The sequence below is a fragment of the Epinephelus lanceolatus genome, chromosome 7 (genome assembly GCF_041903045.1).
Source record: "Epinephelus lanceolatus isolate andai-2023 chromosome 7, ASM4190304v1, whole genome shotgun sequence".
Lineage (NCBI taxonomy): Eukaryota > Metazoa > Chordata > Actinopteri > Perciformes > Serranidae > Epinephelus > Epinephelus lanceolatus.
In genome coordinates this window covers 17,004,287-17,018,576 of record NC_135740.1, presented here as the reverse complement: position 1 = coordinate 17,018,576, position 14,290 = coordinate 17,004,287, and the positions used below count along the sequence as shown (strand labels likewise).

Sequence of the window (14,290 nt, the reverse complement as noted above, 5' to 3'; positions counted from 1 at the left end):
AAAGTCTGCATAAAATGGGTGTAAAGTAGTCCTGTTATTCAGTCCTGTTTGTACACAAAATGAGTCACTGTTTTCAGAGCTAAAATTCAAAACAGTTGCAGTTGTTCCTTAGCGCCTTTCTCTCAGACATCGTGGACATTAAGCCAGCCAACATGGAGGAGCTGACGGAGGTGATCACCTCAGCAGAGTTTCATCCCCAGCAGTGTCACACCTTTGCCTACAGCAGCAGCAAAGGCTCAATACGCCTCTGTGACATGAGAGAGGCCGCGCTCTGCGACAAACACTGCAAATGTGAGTACCAGTGGCGTGCATCATGGGAAAAAAAGAGTGACATGAAACAGTCAACGCTTGTGTGAAAATATAAATTGTCTATTAATATTTATGGTGCTTCATTATATTTACTGGGCAAGCCACCAAGAAGTGCTGTAAAACTTAAGTGCTAGCATTTCACTAATTTAAAGGTATACTATTGAGGATTTCCCTTAACGACAATATGTAGACTCATCTAAAAGTAATCCCTCTCAATCAGCACATACAAACCAGTATGTAAGTGTGTGGCGGTATATTTTTCTGCCGGGGGTTCTGCCCTCTGCCTGTATTTTCTTATCTTGCTGTGTTCGGGATCATCCACAGCATGATGGTGAAGTCAGGACTTTACAAAAAGGTAGTGACCAGGTGCCAGACTGTAAGCAGTGCACATCAAAGAAGAAGCTATGAAAATCGTGACACAGTGCTGAGAAAAAACAAATATGGCAAGGTGAAACACCAAGTGGACAAAGCTTGTTCCAAAAGGAGAATAAATCTGGGGTGGGCTTTTACTTATACTGGTGATGACAATTCTTGCATATTTTACCTTTAACTGTGATATATTCTGCGTATTTTTGTTCCCTCCTGTCATCTAAACGTTGCCTTTTCTGGCAAGCTTTTGCATAAAGTTTAAAAAATAGTTGCATTGTACTGAACTGAACTGAAACACTGAATCCCTTTATTTATTTTAACTGAATATTTTTCCCCCTAAAAACAGTCAAATTTAGATATTGAAAAAACCCACTGTCTGTTATCTGGTGCTACATGACCAGAGAAAACAGAGGGAACATATCAGTTTGACACAATGCTGGATTTCAATGGTGGCCAGCTGGTAACAATGATTACAGAGTAACAGCAAGCTAAAACATGTTTCTGAAAACATCTGGGTCGAGGCAACACAGTAAAATAATCTTGTGTTATATTCAGTCAGCTCTGCTTAGGTTTACAGTTTGATTTCAGTTTTTTAGCCTCTGTTTTCACTATGCAGGAAACAAAGTGGTGCCCACTCCCTTCTTGCAAATTCTTCATATTACAGCTAAACAGGGCACTAATAAATGTTTCTAAAGAACATTTTGGGTGAGAAATGGGCAATTCAGTAACATATTCTTGGTTTATATTTGATCAGCACTGCCTAGTTTTGATCGGATTTGGTCTACTGTAAGTTTGAGAGACAAAGAGAGGGGCGGGTCTGCCTCTTGATCCACTTCTGTACTCTTTGTATACAGTGTAGTTGCATGGGAGGCCGGCAATGCAAAATGCAAAAAGTATAGATTGCAGGTCAAGGAACAGCCTTGAGAGCCAGCGAAACTCCACCAGATGACATGTTTTGATTTATCTGGGTGGGGGACAAATAGATCTAGGCACCAGATGGAGGAAAGTTTACTATATTTATACATACAACCCACATTGTTATGACACAAATCTGTAAGAAAATCAGCAAAGTACCATTTTTAGCCCCCCTCCCAAAAAAGTCCAGTATGCCCTGATCTGCATGGAACTGTCTACCATGAAAAATCATCACTAAAAACTTCTACACACAACTGCTCCAGCAGGAATTTCATGTTAAATCCGGGAGAAATTAACAACATCCGCAACCAAGGTGAAATGTTTTCCCGATGTCAGCATGTAGCTACATGTAGCATTGTCAATACTTGCAGTAGCGTACCTGGAGCAGATGACCATAGAAAGAAATCCATCGTGATCAGACGTCAGCTTGTCCAGAAAGTAGAAAAAACTGTTTTAAATAGAGTATTCAGAATGTTCTGAAACCTGAGGCTTTTGCTCACATGAATTACTTTTACATACGCTTACCTCATTTTTTCAAAGTTTGGCTATATTTAATATGAACATGCATCATTGTAACATAATATATATGACATAATATGAGGAAAAACGTAAGAGGTCCGCTCCCCTCCCTCTATGTATATATAAATACAACATAGCACCATGATTGCAAATTCACACAATTTGTTTCTGCTTCAGCTCCACCTTGTCTGCCTGTGAGATGCAGCCCTCCCCCTGCTCAATATGCCAGGATTGATAACCCATCAATAATTCTCTGTGTGTGTTTCAAACAATGAATGGCCTTCTCTAAAGCTTAACATCACGTGCATACGCTTTGGGTGAATGAATAATGAATACATTGACATTTTCGCTGCAAAATCAATGGCTTAAGAGCAATTGCATTAGTCCCTCGTGGACACACCTTGTTGTTCGATAATGCCAGTCATTTCCTCAGACATATTGATGCATTCACTGGACCATGCACTAACACGGCCTGTTGAATTGCGCATGAGCATTTATTTGAGGGTGAAATAAGCGTATAAGTATTAGAAAATATTTGGATTTAGGTGTAAATTTTAAGCCAAGATATTTACAGCTGTTTGATATTGACTTGTACGTGCCGTTACTTGACAGGTGCTCGCAGTGCGCACACACACATGCACGCACACACACATGCACACACACACACACTCACAGAGAAGGCAGGTGCTCTCGTTAGCCTCAGGACAGGTCTGTTGATAGCGACCCACTGTCTCACTGCATGAGCGGTGTATGGCTCAGAGCGATGAATAATGCCCTCCCTCCCACGCATACACACACAGCTCCTCCTTCCCTTGACATCTACACACACACACACAAAACTTCCTGAACCTTCTACATAAAAACACACACACTCATACCCTCCCATACCTGTGAATCTGGGAGGCCGGTGGTATCAGTCAGTGTTAGATTGAGGATGGATGGATGGAGGGACAGGAGAGGATTGCCAAAGCGCAGAGCCCCAGGACAGAGAGAAAGGGACCAAGCAGCCCCCATGCCAACTCCCTAGGGACCCTATTATACACCCCTGGAGTGGGATGGGAGGGAGGGCAGGGACACACACACATGCATATATACATGCACATATTGCACACACCCACATATACACAAACACTCATTCACTGACACACACAAATCCAGAGGGGCCCAAATGGGCCCAGCACTTTGACATTGATTTGTTTTTCTTATCCCTTCTTCATCCCCCCCATTTTTTCATCTCTCACGCTGCATCCCTTGTTAGACTCCCCATTGACACATCACAGAGCTATTCTCCAGGCCTCAGCTGAGGAGGAGGGAAGGGGGGAGAATGGTGGGGGCATTTTTGGAGAGATGGAGAGGAGCGAGGGGAGGAAGGGTGGGAGGAAAAAGAGGAGGAGGAACAATAACTTGACAGCTAACGATGGAATGCCTGGCTCTTATCCCCAGCGTGCTGGCCTGCACACAGATCAGCAGCTGCCAGAATCAATATGAATCATAACCAATATTTACCCAGCATGCTGACCCACGACTCTCCCCCTAAACACACACAGAAATAATACCGTGAAGAGATGCAGCTGCTGCAGCAAAACCCCGCATCCTCGCATTGTTGTGGCTGTTATTGTTTGCTAATGATGGCCCCCACCACCCAAACAAAATCTGCTTTGTTTTTTCTCCTCGCTGCGAATGATTAAAAGACTTGCGGGTGGAAAAGCATCTCTTCTAAACAGCGATCTCCTACAGTGTAAAATGTGTTTTCTCTGTCAGAAGATAACTGCTTTATTGTTTCTTTTTTCTCTCATAGACTTTGAGGAGCCCGAGGATCCCTCCACTCGCTCCTTTTTCTCTGAAATCATCTCATCCATCTCTGATGTGAAGTTCAGCCACAACGGGCGCTACCTGATGACAAGGGACTACCTCACTGTCAAGGTGTGGGATCTTCAAATGGAGAACAAACCGCTGGAGACGTACCAGGTAAGCTTTCACCATGCTTTTACGTGCCTGTCGGACAGCTTGAAGGCTCCAAAGATAATCCTAAGTAACAGTTAGGCCGAGATCAAATCAAAACTTATTGATTTCAGACTAATCACTCAACATAATCCTGTTTCTCTGTCACCCTGGCAATCTGTGACCGTGTCATCTTTAGCGATGACCCCAGGGGGGCTTATTGAGCAGACTGTCCGTAAAAAGACAGATAGTGATGGTGCTGATGCATCCTGAAGGGCAAAACCTCCCACTGTGTGGTCACCGGGGTCAGATCCACACTGTCTGATCAGCGGAAGCCATCTTAGGGCAGGTCATGATTGATAAGGCCATCAGCTGGGCTCAAGGGATTCTCTGTCTGTTTCTAGCCACGCCTCCACCTGCTACCTAGCATCTTAGCAGGGGTCACCAGGTCTGGAGGGATTATTGAAAGTAGAGCATATGGCAGTGCAGCTTATGGTTGTGTGGTTGTCCAATGAAAGGCAATATGACGAAGTTAAGATGCTGGGAGAGTGTGATCGTAATCCACCAACTACTTCAGATACTCATGTTTTTGTTTGCTTTTTAGGTCCATGACTATTTACGTGGAAAACTTTGTTCTCTGTATGAGAATGACTGCATCTTTGACAAGTTTGAGTGTGTCTGGAATGGATCAGACAGGTACGATTTATTTACTTCCATCCATCCATCCATGCATGCATGCATGCATTTATCGAGCTTAATAACCCTTTGCTCTCCTCTGCTCCTCCTCAGTGTCATAATGACCGGCTCCTACAACAATTTCTTCCGAATGTTTGACCGAAACACCAAACGTGACGTCACACTGGAGGCGTCCAGGGAGAACAGCAAACCCAGAGCCATTCTCAAGCCTCGCAAGGTACAGTACTGTTCATCAGTACAAGTCATACCTACCATACACTAAAAGACTTTGAAAGACTTTTAAAAGAACAAAGTTAAAATATTACACCAAACTCCCTTTAAGAAATATGATGTTTTAACAATTCCCTACATGTCTGCAAAAACACATAGCTCTAGAAATGCAAGATAAAAGACGTCAATTGTCGACAGTATTCTTATCACATCGGCATCAATATAATCTATAAAAATAAACTGTATTTGTGTACAAACTACATCGTTGATTTTGTTGCTACAACTTGCTACCAGCCTCCGTTGTTTAGCAGCAATATTTTAGCGTGACAGGGAATGGGAATGAGAGGCAAAACATTTCAGAAATTGAGATTTCTCTCTAAAATTAGTGCTGGCTGGTGGATCAGATACGCTCTGATTAAACACAGACTCCTGTTCCCTTCACAAACGCACCAGTATCAAACATTCCACAAACTGACTATGGAGGCCTGAGCGTGTCAGGTAATAACAACTGAAACTAATTTTGTGTAATTATGATACATAATATTACAAGTAAATATTTGACTTTGCTACACATATAATTGCTGTATAATTGACCCTGTTAGATTTAAGTATTTCCTGTCTGAAAAGGAGCAGGAAGCGAATACTTACTGACTCCTACCCCTTTTTTATATTTCATCAATGAACTTAATATTAAACACAAATATTCCCACTTGCCATTCCAGTGTTCACCATACACTCCTTGATCAAGTCAAATGTCACTGAACTTCACTATTTGCCTCAGCCAAGACTTAAAACTTACAACAATATTAAACGTGTTTGAATGTGTCGGAACATCAAGAGGAGAAAAAGACTGAGTTAAGACAGCTCACACTGAGTTATATGACCACGTTACATCAACTAAGCATGCATCAGCTGAGTTAAAAAACACTCAAGATTTTATTCCGACTTTGGATATTTGTCAACCATAGTGAAATAGCAATAGCAATTGGTGTGAGGCTGACATTACCTGATATCTGGAATACCTAGGTTTAAGGCAGCTGGATTTGAATATTGTCAGAGTATTTCTATGAGTGAGGAAAAAGTTAGATGCCTCCACTTGGCTTCAGATTAGCATTTTTAGATATCCTGATAACTGGGAATCATCATAGGTAAGCTACCATATTATTATTATTATTAATAATAATAATAATAATAATAAAATATTACTAAATATACTTTATTAATCCCTGAGGGGATTTTTTTTCACTCTGTTGTCATAAACACACAAATACAAAATACGCATGTGCACAAACAGGGCCTATACATGGATGAAATAGAGAAGTGTCAGAGCGAGGGGGCTGCCTTGGACAGGTGCCCCGAGCTGTTGGGTTTAAGTGCCTTGCTCAAGGGCACCTCGGCCGTGCCTAGGAGGTGAACTGACACCTCTCCAGCTACCAGTCCATGCGCCATACTTGTTCCATTGGGACTTAAACTGGCGACCCTTGCCAAATCTCTATGTACTGAGTTTATCAAAAAACATCTGCATTAAATTGTACAAATGGAATATAAAAGTTTTTCCTAAGTAGAAGAAAGTTGGATACCTCCGCATTAGATGTTTGGTTTCTTTTGTTCTCTTCACATCATTTCTCCCCACAGAAAACAGACCAGTTGGGCTTGTAAACGTACACACAGTGAAGCAGGTTAAAGCTGCGGCAATCAATATTTTAAATGTACAATGGGTCAAATGACTGTGTAATGTGAAAGGGGTCACTCAAAGTGGTGAACCCACAGAGAATTATCACCTGACATTAATGTTCCCCTCAGTTCATCTGAGCATTTTAGCCCATTGTTTTAATTTTATGGCCTTTACCGTCGTAGTTCACACTCTGAGTAGCTAAAAAAACATGACCCCAAATGAATGCTAATTTTGCTGCGTGTCTCCTGAATGTGAAAATAGTTTGCTAACATATGTTCCATATCTACTTTATAGGGTGATATTATGTCAGTGTTGCATTTCACAGCCTGCCCCCAAGTGGGCAAAAATAAATAAATAGTGCTTTAACATCACTAAAATCAGTGCTAATTTATGCTGTGCACACTCATATTTTAACGCCTCTTTATCCCTCCTGTTGTCTTCTAGGTGTGTGTGGGTGGGAAACGCCGTAAGGACGAGATCAGTGTGGACAGCCTAGACTTCAGCAAGAAGATCCTTCACACTACGTGGCACCCGCATGAGAACATCATTGCTGTAGCGGCCACCAACAACCTCTACATCTTTCAAGACAAAGTCAACTAAAGGGCAATCTGCCCATGCTGACCCCTGACCCCCACATGCAAAGGGGCTGCAGGGAGAGCTAGAGTTGGAGAAAGAGAGAGATGAAGCCGGTATCTACATCCTTCTCCTCCTCTCCCTATGTCTTGTTGCTGCTGGTCTTGAAATTTGCCGCTCTGCTGGGGGAGGTGAAGAGAAGAGTGTCCAGTGACTGAACTGCGGACGAATTTTGGGAAGCAGGAAATTGAAACAACCTGGATACCGCGCAAGGAAAAAGGTTCCTTGAAATCAAGAATGGACTTTCATTCTTCAGTTTGACTTCTAATTTAATTTATTTAGCCATGTGGACACCTGGAGAAGTGAATCCCATGCAACAAGAGGATTGCTGCATGAGTGACATGATGTAGCAGCCGTCCGGACCCTGCAGGAAGGGGCTGGATGTGGGTACACTGAACACAAAGTAGAGCACACAGACAGAAACCTTGCTTACATGATGGTGGCTCATTGTCATGTAGCAACAGTGCCCCCTCTCTGCCACTCTGCTCATGCTCCAGTGCATGTGATCAACCCTGCGGCCTCTAACTGAGGCGGCGTTTCAGGCAGTGCGACCTGCTGCAGAAATCCTACAAAAAGAGGAAGAGACTGTTAATCTCTGACCCCAGAAACTGAGAGGTCTCTCTGCCTGTGACACAAACGTGGTCAGTCTTTCTAGTACCGATTCTGTGTCTCCCTGGGGAGACTGCTGTAGTCTGTAATGTGAATGAAGCCCTTCCAGGCTGTGTCAATGGTTTTATTTAATGCTGTTGTTTTATTGAGTCCTTCGCTCGGTCAATGAGTCTGTTTAGAAGCTGTGGTGCCTTCTTTTGGTATGTGGGGGTTTGATGTAGTGGGAGCGGGAGGGGGGAGGGGACTGAGTACAAGGCAGGAGTGTGAATGTTTCAAATGAAATGTTAACTTAGAAATTTTTCTTTTGATTTATTTTTTCTCTTTCTCTTTAAAGAAAAACAAAAAAGCTCCACTGACGTCCCAAGTGGAAAAAAAGTGCTTGAAGCGATGTAGTCATGATTACATTATAGCACCGGCTACTTTGCTTGTGAGTTCCGGGGAGGACGCTGTGATATGTACAAAGTAATTGTTGCTCTTATCACATTGCAGTCAGTCTGATGTCATCAGTTTGCAAGAGACACGACAAAGCCACATTAAATTTTGTTTTGCAAAATCCCTGTTGGACAAAAAAACCCCTCCTTTTTACCTTATTTGGATTGTACTGAAAATGATCTGTAGATGGTAGAACCGTAAACTTTTCATGTCGAATTATTGAACTTGAGATTTCTTGGCGTAACATAATGCTAGCATAGCTCTTTTTGCATGCGTTGGATCTGATTCTGATGAAACCGACAGCCTGCATATAGATATCTGAACATCTACAGATCATCTGAGGCACTATGCAAGTAAAATATTTGGCTTTCTCCAGAAGTAGCGAGTTTTAAAAGAAGGTTTGATTTAAGATTGCTGCAGTGCCTGTCCACGTTCCTTGTCTTGTGGAAGATGGGTGACGCGGAGCAGTAGCAGGTTCGTATTTTGGCGCACGGCTCTGACCGGTTTGGAGGCCCTCATTTGTGTCAGATTTGTTTTAAGAGCCAACTCCCTTAAAGAAAACCAGTCAAAGGTCTAAATGAACTCTGTGAAATCAGGGAATTATTAAGTGTGATTCCGTTCAACAGTAATGTCTTCTAAACAACCTCCTTTGTGACACTTCTAATTGAAACAAAAAAAAAACTTTTATAGCTCAGAATGTATTGAAATGCAATTAATTACCATGCAGTCTTTATGCTTACTGGACTTTCTTTGAATAAAAAAGAATAAAGATGTGCAAGTTCAAACCCTGCGTTGTTGGTCCTCCTCTGTTAATGCTGCTGACTTAAAGCTACACCTGATAACTTTTATATAAAATAACTTTTTGTCATATTTGCTGAAACCACTACATCCACACAGAACTGTACAAATAGAATTAATGATGTTCCTCCAACTCTTTATAGTGCTTCTAATGGCATTTGCAAGAATCTACTGGGTCTGAAGGAAAACACATTTTGACATGTTGTAGTAGGAAAAGCACAGGTGTGTTCACTTGCATTTAGGAGACCCTGATACTGTGCATGCTGGCTTACATGAATAGCGTACTGGGACACTACATGGAACTAAGCCATTGTGAACCTTATCAGTTTTGCCTGTGGTTTTTCTACTATGACATGTCTGCTGTGAAAAAGATCCATTGCTCTTGAACGCCGGTCAAAATGTCAAAATAGGAAGTGCTGATCAAATATGAATCAAGGTTCTGTTCAGAAATACTTCATTGATCCCCGAAGGGAAATTGTTTATTATTATGTTATTGCATTTCTCGTCTCAAATGTTTTCAGAGGCATATTTTAGTGTACTGTTTAGCTGTAAAATGAGAAAGTTGGTCTGACTGGCAGGCAGTGCTTGGTACTCCATATAACTACATAAAACATGGCAGCTGGGTCACAAAGGTTATCATTTTACAGCTAAACAGTACACTAAATATGTTTCTGAAAACATTTGAGGCAAGAAATATGTAATGCATTTGCAGGATCTTGACTCATATTTGATCAGCACTGCCTAGTTTGACAGTTTGACCACAGCTCCCAGGGGGTGATTGACATGATTGACAGCTACATTAGAGACTTCTCAGCTCTGATTGGTTGTTTTCTCTCAGCTGCAGTGGATTCTTGTAAATGCCACTAGAACACTATGAGGAGGCAGAGAGACATGCTGTTTTTTTGTCTAATGTTCTACAGTGTGGATATAGTGACAATTTCAACAGATATTATCAAACTTACTAGCTACACCTTCAAATTGAATGTATTATATCGAATGATACCTTGCTGCCTGTGGTGTAATGGCGCCCTCTTGTGGATGAAGAGAGACATGTGAAGGCAATCTAGCTGCTGAAAAAAGAAAAAAAAAGGTAGGGAAGATGATTTTCATCAGTTGGACACAGTTGGTGGTTGATTTCAAATAACTAGCCACAGTCACAATTTTCTTAATTTCTTTAAATTATTCATGTTTATTCATATTATACTGATGTAACATTGTAAGAGTAGAAATCCAGCATCCAGATGAAGGCTGCTGATCCATGCAGCTCATACAACAAAGGACAGAATCCATCTGGATTGCTGTCAGATGTTAGAGTTCATGTACTGTTTGTGACAAATCCAAAAATGCCTTAGCTATAATAAGAAAAACACATTTCACAAGCAATTAAGCGTCCGTATCTCTTAGAAAACCTGACTGTAACGATTACTTATTCACAAACATTTACACAAATTACAAATCTAATACATTCATCTGTCGTACTGTGCACATTATGCAGAGTTTTTCTAATTGGCCCCGTGAGGCTGTAGTCGACGCACATTTTGTCAGCTGGGGACAGCAGCTGTCAATCAAACTGCATCTTTATAACCAGCTGCAGAAGCTGCATCATTGTGTCTCAGGATAAACCCAGGGACAGACAAGAGCTCCACTGTGACTATTGATCATCAATCGATGCCTTCTCTGATGCTAATACTCCAACAGGTTTAGATTTAGAGTGAGAGTGTTGCTAGATATATTAATTCTCTCTTTCGAGCACTTCAGTCTTTGGAAATCTTCGACCCAGAACCTCTTTTCTTCTTCTCCTGGCTGCCTTTTACTTTTCTCATCTTTTCTTCTCGCATCAGCTCGCCATTCTTTTGGAAAAGATGGATACGTTGAGTGGGAACAACGCCACAGTGGTGAACAGCTCCATTGACAAGTGGCCATTCAACGAACGTGGCTCATACCAACACCTGGACGCCAGGGAGCTTAGGGTCCTGGTACCGGCTATTCTGGGAGTCATCTGTGTCTTGGGTATGGCTTGTAATCTCACTGCGATGGTCATCTTGTTCTCCAACGCTCATAGAGGCAAACTATCTCTCATCAACTCCCTCATTTTCAACCTGATGTTTGCAGACGGGCTGGTGCTGTTGTTCACGGTGCCATTCAGGGCTGCCGCCTACTCCAAAGCTAGCTGGAATCTGGGCTGGGTGGTCTGCAAGACAGCCGACTGGTTCCTCCAGTCCTGCATGGCAGCGAAGAGCTTCACAGTGGCTGTCATGGCTAAAGCGTGCTACCGCTATGTGTCCAACCCCACCAAGCAGGTGAGCATCCACCTGGGCTCCATCCTGGTGGTGTTCTTCTTTATCTGGCTGTCTGCCTGCTCTGTCACCATCCCTCACTGGCTGTTTGCCACGCTGCAGAGAGAGATCCGCGGGTGGGTGTGTGTGCTGGTTGTTCCTCCTGAAGCCCGGGACTTCATGGCTGTGTACGTCAAAGCATACCCCCTGGGGGTCTACTGTGCACCTCTTAGCTTTGCCCTCATGTATTTTTGGAGGGCTTATGGCCAGTGCCAGCGTCGCTCCAGTAAAACACAGAACCTACGCACACAGATCAGATCCAGAAAGCTCACCTTGATGCTGTTCAGCCTGACTGTGGCCATGGCTATTCTCTGGCTTCCACAGTGGGTGGTTTGGGTTTGGGAGCGTCATATAGCAGAGAAAGAAATCGAAGGAGCTCAGCCTCTCGTCTCCTCTCTTCCCCCTCTTCTAACCCTCTCTGCTCAGCTGCTCACCTTCTCTCTGTCCCTGGTGAACCCTCTCATTGTCCTCTCTCTCTCCGAGGAGTTCAGAGAGGGCTACAGGGGGCTGTGGAGGCGCCTCACCCTGCGCAAGCAACCTCCCCCAAAGCCAAAACCGGGACCTCACAACCCTACAACTCTCCAGTCGCCTTGCCCCAGACCAGAGACTTCCGGCCAGCCTGGTGGGGAGAGGAGCCTTCGATCAAACTCTGTCCAGGGTCCCAGCAGAGAGGCTCAGCCCCAGCCGGAGCATGGAGGAGACAGAGAAGTAGACAGGGCGAGCCTCAAAGATGGGATTGTCTTGCCTGATGTGGAGCAGTTCTGGCACGAGAGGGAGGGTGGATCACACACAGAGGAAAACGATCCCGTGCCGTGGGAGCACCAGAACAAAGAGGGGGAAAAATAACAACCACCATCCAGCCAATCTTCAATACACTCCTCAGACAGCAGACAAGAGACGTGGGTTGAATGGACTCCTGAGTGCTGCACCGTAAATCATTTTGTTTTCTGTCAGCTGTGTTCATGGTATTATTCAAAGGTAAGATGTGTAATCAGTTTGGAATACGAGGGTGGACTATAAATAGAGCAGTATCATTTGTATATATGATAAACATTATACATAATGTTGTCTTTTTATTGTTTTAAAAAGGGAAGAACTACATCATAATGAGTGTAAGATGACTTTCGGTGGCTGTAAATTCAAGTTTGTGGCAATGATGACTATGTAAATTCAATACACACTATAGCTACATATATTTTCAGTGTAGCATGTGGTTAATGAACATTGTAAATTACAGTTTTCTTGAAGTATCCAGACACAGTACTGCCCTTTGATTAAAGTTTTAAAAGACTAGTGTGCTGCAAGACATCCTCTGGTAAAAATCTTAATTGGAGATAAATGTTAACTCTTGTGCAATCACTGTGTATTTGGACATTGGTGATGTTGAAGTAGGCAGCTTTGAGAGAGTCTGTGCTTCCTGTTGTTGTGAGAGAGAATATTTTGTAACTATTGTGCATCGAAATGTGTTTACAATAAAGACAGTTATAAAAGTGTTGACTGTGTGTGATAAAATTGTCTTGTGATGTTAAAATAATATAGATAAGAAGTAAAATATTGACACAAGCTTTTTGGTGTGCATCTGTGTTCATATCAGTCAGGAATGTTCAATCAATGACCCACACACACACACAGACACACACACACACACACACACACACATGTACAGGAGAGTCTTAATGAGATGAATCAGACATCAGCGGATGGGCTCCTGCTGACATCAGGTCATTAAATATATTTTCATAAGGGCATCCATTAGAATTGCCAAGAGTTCTAATTAGAGGTAAAGAGCTTTCGTCTGAACTCAGATGGAGTTGTGTCAGTGGACTCTCCTCTGTGGGAGCCTCATATGGAATTCTCTATTTATTGATCTGAATATGCATGATAAGTCAAAACCTCACAATTAAAGGGATAAACAACGTAAGAAGAAGCTGTGGCTGAGCTAATCTGTGATCGATTTGTCCGTCTGATGTAACAGTAACCCGCGTGTGCTGATCACTGCATGTAAACAACCCCACTTTTACTGTCATCAAAGATTTAAAATGGGGTTAAACATATAAGGTTGGCATGATAAAATGTACAATGTACAAAAGAGAGTAGAAGAAAATTTTAGGATGCAGGACTTATTCCCAAGTTACCTTACACATCTTTTTACTCCCTCCCCTCCCTTATGACATTTTCCTCTCATTAATCATTGATGTCGACCTTTTATTGCCAGAGGCAAGTACCTCAATCAGAGGAACACTTAACTATATAACCCAGCATCAGTCCCTGGGGTAGTGACCTGGCCATAAACACCAAAGGCAAAAATCTATGCACTTATTGTTGGACCGCAATTTAAATCTTCACTGTATAAAGAGAGAAATTATTAAAGGTTAGTATACAGCAATAAGTGTGAACATTATGATCCTATCTTTAAATACACTATGTGACCACTATTTCCAGCTGGTGCTGCCTGACACCTCGGGCTCTGGCATTTACTCAGGTAAATGAGCCACTAAATGTGCAGTTGTGGGATTTTATCCAATTTCAGTAGAAAGGCCTAAAGCTGCTAATCACTGGTAAACAACTGGTACAATCCAGGACGTTCCATATTTAAGACATATTAAATGTCTCTATAAGCTCCTACATGCCTGTAGTGCATGAGCACAGGTAGGGATGGGAATTGACAGGATTTTATCGATATCAATGCCCTTATCGATTCTGCTTATTGATCCGATTCTTTATCGATTCCCTTATCGATTCCTCCTGTGAATTAATGGTATCACCTCTTGTTGTTTGTAACCCAATACATCTGCTTTCATAACGTTTTATTATGAACCTTAAAGCCATGGTCTAGTTTAGAAAGATG

At 42.4% G+C, this 14,290-nt stretch overlaps 2 protein-coding genes across 3 annotated transcripts in view; both read left to right on the top strand.

Moving 5' to 3' along the window:
* Positions 1 to 9,093, top strand: part of ppp2r2ba (protein phosphatase 2, regulatory subunit B, beta a) — a 55,407-nt gene extending 46,314 nt beyond the window's left edge. For both annotated transcript variants that reach the window (XM_033633230.2, XM_033633231.2), the window contains exons 6-10: positions 127 to 291; positions 3,911 to 4,080; positions 4,658 to 4,749; positions 4,843 to 4,966; positions 7,079 to 9,093. In XM_033633230.2, coding sequence (XP_033489121.1) covers positions 127 to 291; positions 3,911 to 4,080; positions 4,658 to 4,749; positions 4,843 to 4,966; positions 7,079 to 7,234 — 707 coding nt within the window. In that variant the 3' untranslated portion in view covers positions 7,235 to 9,093. The remainder of the gene's footprint in view (positions 1 to 126; positions 292 to 3,910; positions 4,081 to 4,657; positions 4,750 to 4,842; positions 4,967 to 7,078) is intronic.
* Positions 9,094 to 10,445: 1,352 nt separating this feature from the next.
* On the top strand, positions 10,446 to 12,938 carry gpr151 (G protein-coupled receptor 151). The gene has a single exon (XM_033633655.2). It carries the CDS (start codon positions 10,969 to 10,971, stop codon positions 12,286 to 12,288), a length of 1,320 nt encoding a protein of 439 aa, XP_033489546.1. The 5' UTR covers positions 10,446 to 10,968; the 3' UTR covers positions 12,289 to 12,938.
* Positions 12,939 to 14,290: the final 1,352 nt, after the last annotated feature.